The sequence below is a fragment of the Cydia amplana genome, chromosome 21 (assembly GCF_948474715.1).
Source record: "Cydia amplana chromosome 21, ilCydAmpl1.1, whole genome shotgun sequence".
Lineage (NCBI taxonomy): Eukaryota > Metazoa > Arthropoda > Insecta > Lepidoptera > Tortricidae > Cydia > Cydia amplana.
The window spans coordinates 7938932-7955811 of record NC_086089.1 but is presented as its reverse complement, the minus strand read 5'-3'; the positions used below and the strand labels follow the sequence as shown (position 1 = coordinate 7955811).

General features: G+C 38.2%; 1 protein-coding gene across 1 annotated transcript in view; it reads right to left on the bottom strand.

The window, feature by feature from the left end:
• Positions 1 to 3987: 3987 nt before the first annotated feature.
• The window catches only part of LOC134657855 (exportin-2), a 50800-nt gene continuing 37907 nt past the window's right edge, over positions 3988 to 16880 (bottom strand). Inside the window, exons 15-19 of the mRNA XM_063513434.1 lie at positions 14808 to 14905; positions 7642 to 7809; positions 6582 to 6744; positions 5195 to 5339; positions 3988 to 4144 (exon numbers count right to left, since the gene is read on the bottom strand). Of these exons, the coding sequence (XP_063369504.1) occupies positions 3990 to 4144; positions 5195 to 5339; positions 6582 to 6744; positions 7642 to 7809; positions 14808 to 14905 (729 nt within the window). The 3' untranslated portion in view covers positions 3988 to 3989. The remainder of the gene's footprint in view (positions 4145 to 5194; positions 5340 to 6581; positions 6745 to 7641; positions 7810 to 14807; positions 14906 to 16880) is intronic.

Below are 16880 nucleotides of genomic sequence, written 5' to 3'. Positions count from 1 at the left end.
CCAAAAGTCCTTGAAATCGCTTGTATTTTTTATTTATTTAGGTAAGGGCAACATCTAAGCTTGACATGCTTGAGCGTAAAAGTTTGTCTTTTATTTCCCAACTCAGCCAAGTGAGGAAGCTGATTTTTTTTACCAACTGCGCCGTTTGTGAAGGATTATGTTACAAAAAGAAATATTAAAAAAAAAACCGGCCAAGTGCGAGTCGGACTCGCGCACGGAGGTTCCGCACCATCAACAAAGAAATAGAACAAAAAAAGCAAAAAAAAAAACAAGCAAAAAAACGGTCACCCATCCAAGTACTGACCCCGCCCGACGTTGCTTAACTTCGGTCAAAAATCACGTTTGTTGTATGGGAGCCCCACTTAAATCTTTATTTTATTCTGTTTTTAGTATTTGTTGTTATAGCGGCAACAGAAATACATCATCTGTGAAAATTTCAACTGTCTAGCTATCACGGTTCGTGAGATACAGCCTGGTGACAGACGGACGGACGGACGGACGGACGGACGGGCGGACGGACAGCGGAGTCTTAGTAATAGGGTCCCGTTTTTACCCTTTGGGTACGGAACCCTAAAAAGTTCAATAGTTTTTTTATATAAATAATTGCTTCACCCCGGAATTTTTCAACAAAGGTTAAAAGTAATAAAAATAAAAATCATAATTCGAAAACTACGAAAAGTCGGCTAACATACATATTCTGATAACCCACAGCGTGAGGAATCTTAAAAAAAATTTTTGGACGGCAAGGTTTGATTTGGACCAACCTGTATAACACATGCCGTGCCAACATCGCTCATTCTGTGATACTAGAATGCCGTGAAAAGGTATTGAGAGCATTCTATCCAGAGTTTCGGTGTGGGATCGGGAGAATTTAGTCCAATTCAATCCCACCAAGGCTCAATTTTGCGCGTTTACCGCTAAGAAAACCTCATTTTTCAAGGCACAACCCTTCCCATGTCAGGGAGTATTGGGAGCCTCGGTGTTGACATCTCCATCAGTGACGTCCAATAATTTCGTAGCCACCTTGCTGGGTAGGCTGCGCTCGTATCCAAAAAACTCGGTGTGCTCAATAAAGGGAGGCGATAGTTTACTCTGGGGCAGACAGATCCATAGGCGTACCCACGGTGGGGCAAGGTGGGGCAGTTGTCCCACCCTGGTCTCTGACCATAAGCTAAAAATCTCTGTTTTAACCGTACCCTGTTACAACGTCCCCAGCCTCCCCTACTTCTGCCCCACCCCTTAAAAAATGCTGCGTACGACCATGGACAGATCCCATATAATGAGTACTGCTGTCACCTTTGGGCAGGAGCACCTAGATGCCACCTTGGTCCCTTCAAATCAGTCCAAAGGCGCGCTATGAATAGTCTACGATCCCAAACTTACAAGCGATATTGAATCTTCAAGTCTAAGGAGATCTCCAAAAAAGAAGTGTATAAGTTTTAAAATGGTCGGCAACGCGCATATAACGCCCCTGGAGTGTAGAGTGTAGACGTCCATAGGATGCGGTGACCTCTTACCATCAGGCGAGTCGTAAGCTTGTTAGCCACCGATGGACTAAAAAAACACTTATTTGTCTAAATCAAAAGTAAACTTTAATAAGTAAAATAAGGGTGGGGGGGGGGGGGGGGCGCAAATTTGGTGCCTGCCCCGGGCGCCATATCCTCTAGCTACGCCACTGTTCATAAGTAATAGTTTTTGATCTTTAAAAAGCGTTTTTCAATTAAAAGACATGTCAAGATCGCTTACCTTCTTGCAAGTTCTTTCTAATGCTAAAAAAAAAACCGGCCAAGTGCGAGTCGGACTCGCGCACGGAGGGTTCCGCACCATCAACAAAAAAATAGAGCAAAACAAGCAAAAAAACGGTCATCCATCCAAGTACTGACCCCGCCCGACGTTGCTTAACTTCGGTCGAAATCACGTTTGTTGTATGGGAGCCCCACTTAAATCTTGATTTTATTCTGTTTTTAGTATTTGTTGTTATAGCGGCAACAGAAATACATCATCTGTGAAAATTTCAACTGTCTAGCTATCACGGTTCGTGAGATACAGCCTGGTGACAGACGGACGGACGGACGGACAGCGGAGTCTTAGTAATAGAGTCCCGTTTTTACTCTTTGGGTACGGAACCCTAAAAAAGGAACTATAGCAGGTTTTTTAACACAAACTAAATCGGGAGTCTCCGACTAGATGGTGCATCATCAACCGGCTTTTGCTCGGTCGCCGGGGAGGCGACAGCCACCGATGGAGGCATGTGGTTATGGAGCATCCACATCCACCGATGACCACGATCCTCCGTCATGAGGGGGTGACCACATGGAGAAATCGAGAGTAAATAATATTTTTTTTTATGAAAAAGCATTTATTATACATATTACATAACAAAGCAAAATGTACAAAATATGCATACCTGACCTCTGTTTCAACGGCTTCATCGAAAACGATATACAGCGTGTACATTTAATATGTAAAATATTCATAAAGAAAAAATATTTAATATGAAATATACACGATCACACGCTGTATTAAAATCAGTGATACAAATTAGGACAAGAAGTAACCAATAGCAACCATGCATTTAAATTAACAATAACATACAAAAACAGTTGAATTATTGAAACGTTTACATTTAAGTGTGAAACTAGAACAGTAGTTTTGTTTTTAAATATCATGTCAAACAAAAACATCACGTAATCAGTCATAATTCCTAATATTAACAATCATTCTTCTTAGTACAAATGTCTTATACACATATCAGAGTTTATGGATGAACCAAATATATGTTGTCAATTTTTTTTATTTCGACATAAAGTTGATAATTTTAACAAACAGCTACTTAAAGAAAAAATAGTGGAGATTTTCGTTTAAAAATGTTTTTTTTTTTACTGTAGTATACTCTGTGTCACACTGCTGGGCAAAAGGCAAACCTACTATGTAATTTGTTATACAAAGATAATTTTAAAATTTACAAATTAAAATGGTGATTTTTTCAACATTATTTTAATAATTATACTCTGATACCATTCAGAATCTCTTTCATACACATACATTATCTACACATTTACATAGCCTTAGACACTCATAAATTCAGATTGAATTTTAAACGTTACACGAGACGACATTTTATTACAATAATAAGAAACGCCCAGCGTTACACACTCATGTTACACATTTTATTACATATATCACATCCTAATCACATCGCAATTCTTCCATCACACATGTCATTCTATTATACTGATCCCGCTTACAAAGAAAGTTAAGATCATTATAGGTGAATTGTTAAAAAACGTTATAGTTTTTTATATAAAAAAATGCAAAAATTCACCGCTTAAAGCAAGACTCGAACTGCGATTTTTACTCGTTAGGGATATGTGGTAGTCTTTCAGATTAGGGCGCCTATTCTGTACGAAATGCACTTTCGTAGTAGGTATATTTTTCAACACATTCAGTGCCGGAAACCCGACTATCGGGTATTTTATGATTTCGTTCCCAGACCGGACGACCCGATAGTCGGGATCGTGGTACTACAGCTTTATATGACGACATTTTTGTGGCCTGGCGCGGATGTCTTGTTTGGCTGGGTGGCAATGAAAGTGTTAATCGACGAAGGCTAGTGTTAAGTGATTCTAGTATATCTAGACGTCGTAACCACATAGAGTGCCCGAGTTTGAAATCCCAAAGTATTTTTGAGTGAGCAATTTAAGGACAGACTATTTTTAAGACCACAAAAATGAAGTAGAAGAGGGAGTTGGAAGGGGCAGACCTCGGCGGACTTTCTTCGATCAGATCGGGTAAATCCTGAAGAAAGGCCAGGTCAAGAGCACCCTAAACCGGCGAGCGTGTATGAGGAATATTATGAAAGTAACGGAAGCGAAAGAGGTGTGTCAGGATCGTAGCAAGTGGAAATCCGTGGTCTCTGCCTACCCCTCCGGGAAATAGGCGTGATTATATGTATGTATGTAAAAATGAAAACGTAATGTGTACAATCTCTAGCATATCTGCACGTTGTATCGCTGCAGGTATCCGTGTAGCGCGTTCTTGTGCGGCTCGTCTAGGGCGGCGACGCGCGGCGGCAGCAGCCCCGGGGACGACCGGGCCAGGGCCCCGAGGCTCTCGGCGAGGAAGCGCTGCGGGTCCGTGATCACTGGAAGAGATGGGTTCATTTATATTTCGTATATGTTGCGAACGCAACCTTTATATTTGTATAAAATCTCAATACCTATATTCCTAATGCAGTAGCTAAACGCGGCCGTCGGGCTCGGCTAGTATTCGGCAGCTTTTTCTTAAGCACCAATAGGAGCGCTCCACATACTTTGTATCGCGGCCAATTAGAGGCACCTAAATTTAAACCACCTTTTGTACTGATCAAATATTGCAAATCACTCAATCATCAGCCTTCATACAATAACTACACCACTTCTGCTTTTAACTGTTTAGTCAAGAACCCCTTGTAACCAGTATCTTTGGAAGATTATATCAGTTCACTAAGAATTGAAGCTTTTTTCTTTGAGTCGTCGAGCTCCTGACCTGCACGGCGGCTACAGTATATATAGCTCGTATATTTAGTTAGGGTCACTTAAAAGGTCTCGAGACGTGCTTGATAGACATGCAGGACGGACAAAGTACCGTCGGCAATAAAAGTGTGTATAAAAAAATATTTTTGACGGTTACTAGTTTGGCTAGAGTAAATCATTCCTGCACCAAAAACCCCGATGTATGCTAATTAAGACCATACCCGATAGAGCAGTGGTTCCTAACCTGGGGGTAATTAAAACTGGTATTTTACGGGGGTAATAAGCTAGCCTAATATAACAATACAACAAACGTACACGTTTAAATTTTTTATTACCATTGGGAGGAGGGGTAAAATCAGGTTCCCTAGTTAGTCATAGGGGTGACCGGACTGAAAAGGTTAGGAACCACTGCGATAGAGGAACGCTATAGGCGCCCTTAGCGCAGGTCATTTGCGAGTACTGAGCCTGGGATTCAGGCAACATGGATTCCTAAATCTAGATATCAAAAGGACCCCCTTTTAGGGGTACTGGGCCCAATAGTTTCCACAACAGTCGGCCACAGAAATTGGCTAGACGGTATGAAATTCATACTTTGTATGGAACTTCGAACTCTCGCGCCTATATTTTTTCACAATTGCCGCTTTTTTGCTGATTTGTCAAAGATTATGGTCTAATAGTACCTGATAGGGGATCGCTATTGGCGCCCTTAGCGCAGGTCAGCTGCGAGTACTGGGCCTGGTATCCGGGCGTGTCATCTACTTCAACAAAATGGTCGTCGGGTAGTGAGGTGGAATCCGTCGGTAGCTCGAATAGGGAGATCAGCGCCTGGTAACAAATAGGGAAATTAATTAATTATATTTATTTATTTAACTATACACCGTGTTTTTATTGAATTCCGTTAACTTCGGGGTATGGTTTAAGAGAACTAAATGGCATCTTTAATTTACAACCTTTAAGAGAACTAAATGGCATCTTTAATTTTAAAAAAAAAATTGCATTTTTTTACAAAAAAAATTAAGTTTAAAAAGTAATTAAATGTACCATATAGCGTTGTTGTAACCGTGCATTACATTTAACTCAACCAAACAATTGAAATTCTGTGACATATCAATGCCATTTCGAACATCGATCGACTGAGATTTTACTTAAGTTTAGTAGCAAATGTATGAACTCATTACTCGGTTTACATATTGATTAGTGTTTAACTAATCAATATGTAAACCGGCCCTAAGGCAAGTGTACACGCTTGTAGAGGCGGTATAGGGAAAAAATAAATTATTGACTATCTCCGAAATGGAGTTAATTAGAATATCGGTGTCTTTGAGAAAGTTACTTGATTTAAGCTCAGGAATGCACCCTTGAAATTAACGGAAATCAAAAAAAAACACGGTGTATAGTAAAAAATATGAAAATAGGAAGCGCTTCATATAATATACTTGGTCAAGAATATCTTGTCAGTAGAAAAAGGCGGCAAATTTGAAAGATCGCGGGTTAGAATTGTTCGAAAATCGCGTTTCATTTATATCTTATCTGTGGAACTGTTTTGTTTATATTTCATCGTTGTTCGATGTACATTGCTGTTTTTTGTTCCGTTTCCTAGGGATACCATGCCATACTATAGTTTGCTTTACATTGCTACTGACATATTGATTACGAATTGATTATTATTGTTATATTTCCACTACAAATACCAATTTTAAAAATGATCTTGTTTTGTATAAATTAACTTTTTAGTTTTAAACTAGTTTTTAAGACAGTGCTACGCTCTTGCAGAGCGACCATGTACCAAATGTTTATGTAACACCTTTTATAACCATGGTTTTTTCATGAAATAAATGAAATGAAACTACATATCCAGCTTGACAGACTATAGTGACTCGTTATTTTCAAGATGGCCGATAGTCTAACAAGTCGGCCATCCTGCCGCAAATCCCGTCCCCGCGTGTCTGACCTGCATGAGCGGCGGCCATAATGGCGCGAGGCGTCCCTGCCTCATGTGGTTGGCCTCTTAAAAAAAGTCTAACAACCCGGCCATCCTGCCACAAATCCCGTCCCGGGGTGTCTGACCTGCATGAGCGGCGGCCATAATGGCGCGAGGCGTCCCTGCCTCATGTGGTTGGCCTCCGTGAGTAATTTGACGCAGCCTACGGCGGCCGCCTTCCGTTCTAGCGCTCCATCCACCTTCTGTAGGTCCGGGATGAGTACGCGCTCCATGTACATCGCGAACATGCTGAAAAAAAACATTAAAAAAATCTAGCTTCTGTTAACTCACATTTATAGACGGGTCTAACGCGTTTATTCAATTACCTTTATATACCGACGTTTCGACACAGGTTTCACTGGTCATCTCTGTTTTGACATTTTGCTGGGACATCAGTTGGCCGCGACCATGACCAGTGAAACCTGTGTCGAAACGTCGGTATATAAAGGTAATTTAATAAATTTCGCGTTAGACCCGTCTATAAATGTGAGTTAATATGTGTTCAAAACGCGAAGGTTTTAAATATTATAATCTAGCTTCTGCCAGCGACTGCGTCTGTATATAAAATGTTTCTACTCTCATATTCCACCTGCCATTCTACATTACATTACCTTTTTCACCTCCTTAGGGCCACTTGCACCATTCACTAACCCGGGGTTAACCGGTTAAACCTGGAGTTAACACGGTTACCAGTACAATTTGACACTTGGTTAACGGTTTAACCGGTTAACCCCGGGTTAGTTGGATGGTGCAAGTGGCGCTTAAGGGATAACTTCTGGGATAAAAACTATCTTAACACATTCAGTGCCGAAAACCCGACCATCGGGTATTTTATGATTTCGTTTCCAGTCCGGACGACCCGATAGTCGGGATCGTGGTACTACAGCTTTATATGACGAAATGTTGTGGCCTGGCGCGGATGTCTTGTTTGGCTGGGTGGCAATGAATGTCCGATATTAAACTTTCGTGAGACATATTTTAAACTGTAACGAGTTGCAGTCGCCGCGAGCACTCGAGCCTGAAGAAGGACCCCCGAAGGGCCCGAAACATGTCGCCAATAGCGACTAAAAATTCAAGTGAGTGAAACCGTTGACGTCTAAACGGCAATGAATATGTTAAACGTTACTCTTGTACAATTGTCCTTACCCATTTTGAACTGAATCCACGAGATCTATAAGGTTGTCGGCACCAAAATGCGCCGCGTAAAAGCCGAGGAAAGCGATGAGCCCACGGACGTATTTAGTGGTCTTGGACGATGATAGGCGTTGGAAGAGAAGTGTCATGATCTGCTTCGTGTATGGCTGCATTGTAGATCTATAAAAATAATTAAAAAAATTAAAAAAAAAATATCTGGCAGACCGAGCTTTGCTCGGAAAACGTATAAATACTCGATAATACGCGTTTTCCCAGAGATAAGACCTAGCTAGGTCGTCTTTTCGCACCCGAAAACCCCCATATAGCAAATTACATCGAAATCGTTTCCGAGATCCTCAAAATATATAAATAAATAAATATACAAGAATTGCTCGTTTAAAGGTATTAGATTAGATAACTACTTACTATAGTTAGTTTTTAAGCATTCAAAGAAGATATAATAGTGGAGTCAATATAAAGTTAAAGTTACATTAATTGCACAGTCAAATGTTTCTACACGGGTGAATTATATATCATATTGAATACCCGGCTGCGAATTAACAACTTGATATCTGTTCCCGTTTTTGAGAAATAACATTTTTTTTATTTTATATTTTATACTACCTAAACAGTAATTTCACACTAGAGATTTTTTGAAGAATGGGCTATGAAGCTTACACGACTACACGGTCAAAATTTCTCCCGACAATAATATTAATTATAGATTTAATGAAAAAAACAATAACTTTGTAAGTTTTTCATGACCGAGAATATCCCACACTGAGAGAAAAGTTTACTATTGTGGTTAATAGTATTTGTTTCGATCATGTTTAATTTATCTGCCTGAGGAACTGCTATATTCGCAGAATAGCAGCATGATATTGGAAACAAACAGCAAATAATGTTCTACACAATTAATGGACACTTCTAGTTTTTTGACAGTAAGTGTACAAGTTATTGAAGAATAACATACTTATTTTTCTCGCAATTATTAAATCAATTTCCAGCATAAAAAGTCAATGAAGTATGCTGTATTTCCAGGCTTCCACAGAGGCCAAGTCAAACTTTGTTTAAGATGTCAAAAGATATCATTTTGTTATCATTCGCCCAACCGTCTCGCTCGCACCAATACATATTTCATCTAGTACGAGTGAAATGCACGCGCGAATGATATAAAATGACATCTTTTATAACAAAGTTCGAATTAGCATCAAGGTATATTAGGAAAATATAGCTTATGACTTATGGCATTGCGTTAAGGTTTAATAATTCAATGCATAAAGTGTCTGTGTTTATGTGAAAAATGATAGGTGTCAATTTTTATATCTATTCACAAAACGTTTAGAATACAGGATGCACAGTCAGATATAAATAGACCCTTGAAGTCTTACAACTATCTATGATACTGGATCTCAAGCTTATTTGGTTAGTAAGTACCGTCCACCAAGTTATACTTCGAATAGCCACCCGGACAAATTCCAAAGCTAATTTCGAATTTTAAAATTTGACAATTCACGAGAAGAGTAACGTAACGTCAAAGGATATGTTTGTCCCTTTTCAACGATCCTGTCATCCGATGCTTGAGTAGAGTGAAACTAAAAGAAGCAAATGTCAGCAATTCGTAACGCTTAGTTTTTGTTAGCGTTAGCGCATCGCGACATGAGAACTAGTATGAGCCTGGCCCTCGATTACGTATAATTGCAAGGAAACTTGGGATCAAGTTATCTTAGTCAATTTAGAGCAGTTGGAATTCAACTCATTGTGAAATTTTTGAACGTTTTCAAATAATTTGTTGGATTAAGTAGTAAAAGTGTTACAGTGTGTTATATATTTGTGATCTACTTACAAGGCCCTTTCATTTGGTACCCCACATGGTATGTTTAAAAGAAAAATGGTAAAAACTTTGCGTCATAGCAACTACCCTCACCACTTTCGCGCTTGTCATCTCATATATTTGTGTTCAGGATATTATACTGAATGCACTGATACCAAATATACTCATATCCGAGACGACATGAGCGTAAATTTTTCTAGAAGACTTTTCGAGAAAAGGCCAGGCTACAATATCTTTACAGGTTGATTGATACTGAGTGTATTAACACCATGTTCACCCATATCCAAGACGATATGAACGAAAAGTAACCTAAAGCCACCCTACCAACATTTTCGTAACAATGAGAGATTATTTCTTGGAAATAATGTTGTAATATAAACTCCTTGTAGAGCACCTACCTGCAAAGAGATCGTGCTGTCAAAGTTGTTAATGATTTAATATAATATTGTTAATTAACTAAAGTTTTATTAATGCATCATTTCATTTTATACACCGCGGGATTTAATAACCCGAAAGATTTAAATCACGTATTTTTGACGACAGTACGAGTAAATAATGTTATATCAACATGGGTCCAATTATATATTTTAATTAAACTACTATTTCAGTACAAATTAAATCATATTAATTTACCGCTTCTTTGTGAACAAACCTTTATTCAGAGAGTGAGCGAGTTTAATTAATCTCAAGTAGAGAAACAGAGAGCGAGCATGACATTTCATGAATCACTCCGATATCATACGATGCACGGCGAATGCAGTGACATGTGTTCCATGACAAGAAGTGTCAAGTTATGTCTAGGATCATGTTTACGTTGAAATTATTTCAATTGATTGGCACCTCAAAATACCACAAATTGTATCAAAACTTTATTAATTACTACAACAGTAGGTATAGTGCAGTTATTATTGTTGAAACTTTGCGATAAAATCTTTTCCTTTGAGGTAACCAAAGCCATTAACCATGATTATATCCGAAAGAAATCATGCCTCTTATTGTTTTAACTCATACTACAGCTGGAAAGGGATGATTACTTGAATGACCTTTTGTTAAAATATCGATCATGCTTATCAGTACGTATTTTAAATTCTCGATGTGTTGATTTATACTGAGTAAAGTAAAATAAACAACTATGTTAAACAATTACGCTTTTTTATTAATTTAATGAATTAGGTTTTCGAAGTGTGTACCACCGTTTTCAGCACAAAGATTTAATTTTAAACGGATTTCATTATTTAGGTTTACAAAAGTGTTCTTTATTTCTTCGGAAGCCGTTCGAATTTTTATTAATAATTCTTCTCCAGAGTTCACTGGTGTTGAGTATTCCTTCCTTATCTTTCAGAGTTCCCCATAGAAAAAAACCAATGGCGTTAAGTCGGGTGACCGGGCGGGCCAGATTAGGACGTTGCTTCCACGGCCAATCCACCTCTCAGGGTATTGTTCGTCTAGCCAATTTACGAACTTCTAGGCTGAAGTGGGTCCGTCGTGCCGGAAGCACATTTCGGGTTTCCAAATCCGTACACAAAGTGAATATCCGCTAAATGAATTTTATTTATTACAGTCAATCAAATTTAAAGATGTTATCTTGCGCATATCTTGTGTGACATATGAAATATGTCATTTTATTGACATCAATTTCGTCATTTTCGTCAAACTATCAGCCAGTTATCATAAAGGTAAATAGTTTGTACTCTCGTGATTGAGAACAGAACAAAATTTCGGTAGTGAAACCTTTTTGTAGGATATCAAACTTAATTAAGTGAAACTGGCTAATAACCATGTAGTTAGTGCGTCTGCGTGTAAAATTAGTTGGTGGCTACGTCACGCATAAGGGTGTGTTAGAATTGAGATTTTTTTACTTGTGATTTGTTTTAAATAATTAATATCTCTTAAATTAAGGGTTTTTGGACTATGTGTTATATAACTTTATATACTCTAATTAGGCTCTAAAATCGTTGGTTTAAATCTTTCGGGTTATTAAATCCCGCGGTGTATATAACCCTATTACCCTTTGAATGACCTTTTTCACGTTTTCTACAGCAATGCAGTCGACTGCAGCAATTTTGAAGCGCGACATTGCTACCGACTGCATTACTGTGGTAAATGTCAAAATCGAAGTTCCTATCTGGATTTTGGCGTCCATTAAAAATAAATAATCAAAGGAGGTCATCGATCAAATGGGCCGGAGGACAAGCCATCGTTAACTGGTAGAGAATGCCTTATGGCATTAAGTCCGCCTCTTGTACTATAAGGTTTTTCTTTTGTGCAATAAAGATTAACCACTTTATTCATAAACTTTACGGGCCTGATTTAGTTCAATTATGTTTATCCCTTACTTACAAATACATAAGTTAAAGTGACAGATAAGGACAAACGATTATTACTATTATTAGCTAATTGAGGTTTGTAGCGCGTTTATGAATAACGGGGGTTAAAGAAATAAAATAAATACAGATGATGACAGTAATTATATACGCATTTTATTACGGAAAAAGATTTAATATTGGGTGTAAATGAAACGGGAATTGGAAATATAAAATAAAATGATATTATATTATTCATTTCCGTAAGTCAAACCATCATCTTTATTAGCATTGACATAATGCTCAACTTCGCACAAACCGTATGGTTTTTCACTAAGGAGTGATATATTCTCTTTACGCTAAACTTTATGGTGGGTAGACAAGTCTGTATACTTCTTTGGAACTAACTGCCATAGTCTGTCATAGCCATGTCATAGCCTCATAGCTGACATATGTGACGTATAGGAGATACCGCAATGCATGCATGCATTGCGCGTTTTATAGGAGCTTGGCCTGAGGTGTGTTAAGTAAGCGCGCAACGCATACCGATGAAACTGGGTAAGATAGTCATGGGAGAATTAACGGTCGACCGGATCGCGAACTCTCGGCTGTTGAAGCGGAACAATCGTCTGCCGCGAACATTGAAGTGAGACGGAGATATGGAAGTCGATAAAACGTTCTCTACAGTGAATCAGTACCCGCCATTTAGGGTAATTTAAATAGCTTGGATGATTTAATAATGGTTTTATTCCATACAATATTACATATACGTGGGAGATTTTTTGTTGTTACACTAACATGAGAAAGAGATTTGAGAAAGTGAAAAACAAACCCACTGTCCATTTTCTCGAAGCAACGAAAACATTTTCAAAACAAAAATGGTTAATAGTAATTAAATGGATTAATTTACGTGAGAGATTTTTTTGTAGGATATAGTAAATATACAGAGCTTAATTAACATGTAATTGTTATGTACACATAGTTGTTATTTTTATATAAAAAAATATTTTTAATAAAGAAAATTATTGGGAGCTGGTTTTGGTGTCAAGCTGGGAGAAAATATAAATACATAATGAGTATATGTTTGAGAACTGCATATTAAAAAATCTCGAGTGTCGGATTCATGTTTTGATATATTTTTTCTATTTTAATAATAGTTTGGATTTATTAAAACCATGTGACATATTTTGTGGAGATTTTTTTTTAAATATAGTATTTGCAACATAGGTTATCACATCTCAAAAAATCTCTAGTGTGAGAATTCATGTAGAGCTCTCATACATTATGAACTGTGCTGACCCGCCTATAAGCGATCTTGGCGTGTCTTTTAATTGAAAAACGCTTTAATAATATTCCCTATTAAGTTCACACAAGCTGTGGTGGCCGAGTGGATATGACGTCCGACTTTTAATCTGGAGGTCGCGGGTTCAAATCCTGGCTCATACCAATGAGTTTTTCGGAACTTATGTGCTAAATATCATATTGATATTTACCACTAGCTTTTCGGTGAAGGAAAACATCGTGAGGAAACCTGCATACATCTGCGAAGAAATTCAAAGGTGTATGTGAAGTCCCCAATCCGCATTGGGCTAGCGTGGGGACTATAGCCCGAGCCCTCTCGCGCATGAGAGGAGGCCTGTGCCCAGCAGTGGGACGCATATACGAGGGCTGTTTGATAAGTACCCGTTTTCCAAATGTATTAAATTCACGGGCCGAAAATATGTATACAATCGTTTTAAGCCATTTTTCAGAGGTGGGAAAATTTTAAAAAAAACAGCATTCTTTTGTTTTTTTCTCATTTGACAGCGATTCAGTGAAAGCGTGAACTTAAAATTGTGAAAATGGAGAAAGAGCAGTATCGGTCTGTAATTAGATTCTTGTTTTTGGAAGGAAAAACATGTGATGAAATAAAAGTAAGAATGCAAGCGGTTTACCATGAATGTGCTCCTTCTATGACAACCGTCAGATACTGGTTTAACGAGTTTAAGCGGGGGAGAACAACCGTCTTTGATGAGGATCGCCCAGGCCGCCCAATTGAGGTGACTACAGACGATATGGTTAAGAAAATTGAAAATATCGTTTTAGCCGACCGCCGAATTGAACTTCGAGAAATCGTTGATGCTGTAAATGTTCCAATCGAGCGGGTACAAAACATATTAGAAGAAAAATTGGGTATGAAGACAGTATCGGCGAGGTGGGTGCCGCGTTTACTCACGGAGGAGCAAAAACGGAACCGACTGACTACTTCGGAGCAGTGTTTGGCCGTGTTCAAACGTAGCCCGAAGGAGTTTCTGCGTCGTTTCGTGACCGTAGACGAAACGTGGGTCACCACTACCCCCCGGAAATGAAAGGGCAGTCGAAGCAGTGGATTTTACCGGGTGAACCTGCGCGAAAGATAGCAAAAATCGTTCCATCGGCTGGAAAGGTCATGGCGACCGTTTTTTGGGATTCGCAGGGTATTATACATATTGAGTTCTTAGAAAAGGGGAAAACGATAACAGGGCAGTACTATGCCAATTTATTGGATGAATTTGACGCTGGGTTGAAGGACAAACGACCCCATTTAAAAAATAAAAAAGTACTGTCTCATCACGACAACGCACCAGCTCATTCGTCTAGAGAGTTGTGATGGCTAAATTAACACAATTACGCTACGCCCTATTGCCTCACCCCCCGTATTCTCCAGATTTGACCCCATGCGATTTATTTTTGTTTCCCAACCTGAAAAAATGGCTCGGTGGTAAGCGATTTGGATCAAATGACGAAGTCATTGCCGCCACAGAGGCCTATTTTAATGACTTTCCGAAATCATACTTTTTGGATGGTTTATTGAAGCTTGAATATAGGTGGAACAAGTGTATAGAGTTAAAAGGAGACTATGAAGAAAAATAAATGCATATAAACAAAAACAACTGATTATTTTTTTCATAAACGGGTACTTATCAAACAGCCCTCGTAGGCTCACATTATTATATATTATAAGTTCACATTGTCGAATTTATATCCATTTTCTGAATATGGGGCTCATATTGAACACTTACTCTCCGAATTTGTACAGCATTGTCTGTATTAAATAGAAGCCTTCGTGGTCGTTAGTTTTAGATGCTATTAACTTCTGGAACACACCTAGCATGGCGTTCTGTGGACAAAGGGTATATTATAACGGTATATCGGTTCAAAGATCTTTATTTTCTCAAAAAAAATTTAACAATTCACTTATATGAGAAACTTATATATTGATTAAAACTGAATATTTACAATATATACAAAGTGAGCGCTAAAACAAAATATTACATTTATATTTTGTACCACTATACAATTATACATAGCGCGGGTAGAACCAAACATGCTATAATTGGCGCAAGCGCGGTGTGCAAGCGCACTTGGAAACAGCAACAATAGGCTACATGACTAATTTTCATTTATGATATCAATCGATCGGGTTTGTTTTTAGGATCAAATGTCTATATGGGACCCATTGCATTAAAGTAACACAAAACTCAGAAATTGTAGTCAAAGGCCGACAGTCGCACTTCACTCGCGAAACGCCCTAAACAAAAGGGTAAGGGAACGTGACGTCAAGGTCTCTGGGAGCCCTCTTGTAGTATGGACAAAACAAGAAAATTGCGTTTTTGTCGGTGAAATATTGCGTTTATGTATATAGTTGCTATACAATATTTTTTTGGATGATATGTAAGGAATTGAATGGTACCCTTACTTTTATCGTTTTTGGAAGTTAAAAAAAAACATAAATTTTGAAACTTTCAGGTCCTGTATTTTTGTAATTTTTCAATATTTTATTTTAATGTCCACATTATTGTGATAAATTGCTCGTTTGCTATCTATTTTACTAGATTTTGTTATAAAATTCAACATGTGTCATCATCCCTATACACGGATATAAAGTAAACCGTGATGTCCTACATCCAAGTACGCTCACTATACACAATAATATATACCAATATTTTATTTTTATTATATTGCAATGAATATGTACATTGTAATATACAGTCAGCAGCGGAAGTTGCTAAGCGGGCGAGGTGTTCAAAATTACCTTGACGCGTTCTTATTCTCTTAATAATAAAGTCGCGTCAAGATCATTTTGAACACCTCGCCCGCTTAGCAACTATTGCTGCTGACTGTACATTGAGCTTTACGATGATAATTTGAAACGTGCAGTTTTGAAGTGCGCTGTAAAACTTATAATGATACTTCTAATTTCTTTATGGTTGTGGAAAAAAATAAGATAGTCAAACCAAGATAAGTCTGCAACGATTCTGGCAGCACAAGCAGTGCTGGCCGTGTAGCTAACGTGTCAATCGCTTACGCTCCATGGCGATCGGAACGCAACTGTCACTGTCGCACTAATATGGAAGAGTGAAAGAGATACACAAAGCGATTAGATGGCGAAGCGCAAGCGATTGTCACCTTTGCTAGGCCGTCAGGTGTTATAAATTAAATAAAAGATTTATTTTAATCGTCAAACTTCTATGAAATTAAGACGTATAAGTTTTTGGCAAAAAAATAATTTTTGGTACAAGCTTTTATGACTGACTGTACTTTTCTTATGACAGACAACTAATACTCATCGAGACAATTCTAAAAACCCCTAATACAATTAGGTTGCGTTGTTTCATCACAGAGTTCCTATGGCCACCTCCTGTCTCCATCATCAGATCTGTTCGACAGTACCATATTATTGTGTTGTCATCAGAACTAAGTACATACAGCTGCCAATTTTCATGACGCTACGATCCTTGGAAGATGGTTAAATTAGTTACCTTAGATTCCATTACATGTTAGTTACATACAGGTCGAGAGTTCCTATGGCCACCTCTTGTCTCCATCATCAGATCAGTTCGACAGTACCATATTATTGTATTGTCATTAGAACTACATATAAAGTGTCATTCAATAGAATTTGCTAACTATGTAAACAAAAGTTACTAGTAAATTGACATTCAGTGTCAATTTTAGTATGGCGGTTTGTTTACATAGTCAGCAAGTTCTATTGAATGACACTTTAGCTGCCAATTTTCATGACACTACGATCCTTGGAAGATGGTTAAATTAGTTACCTTAGATTCCATTACATAGTTACATACAGGTCGACC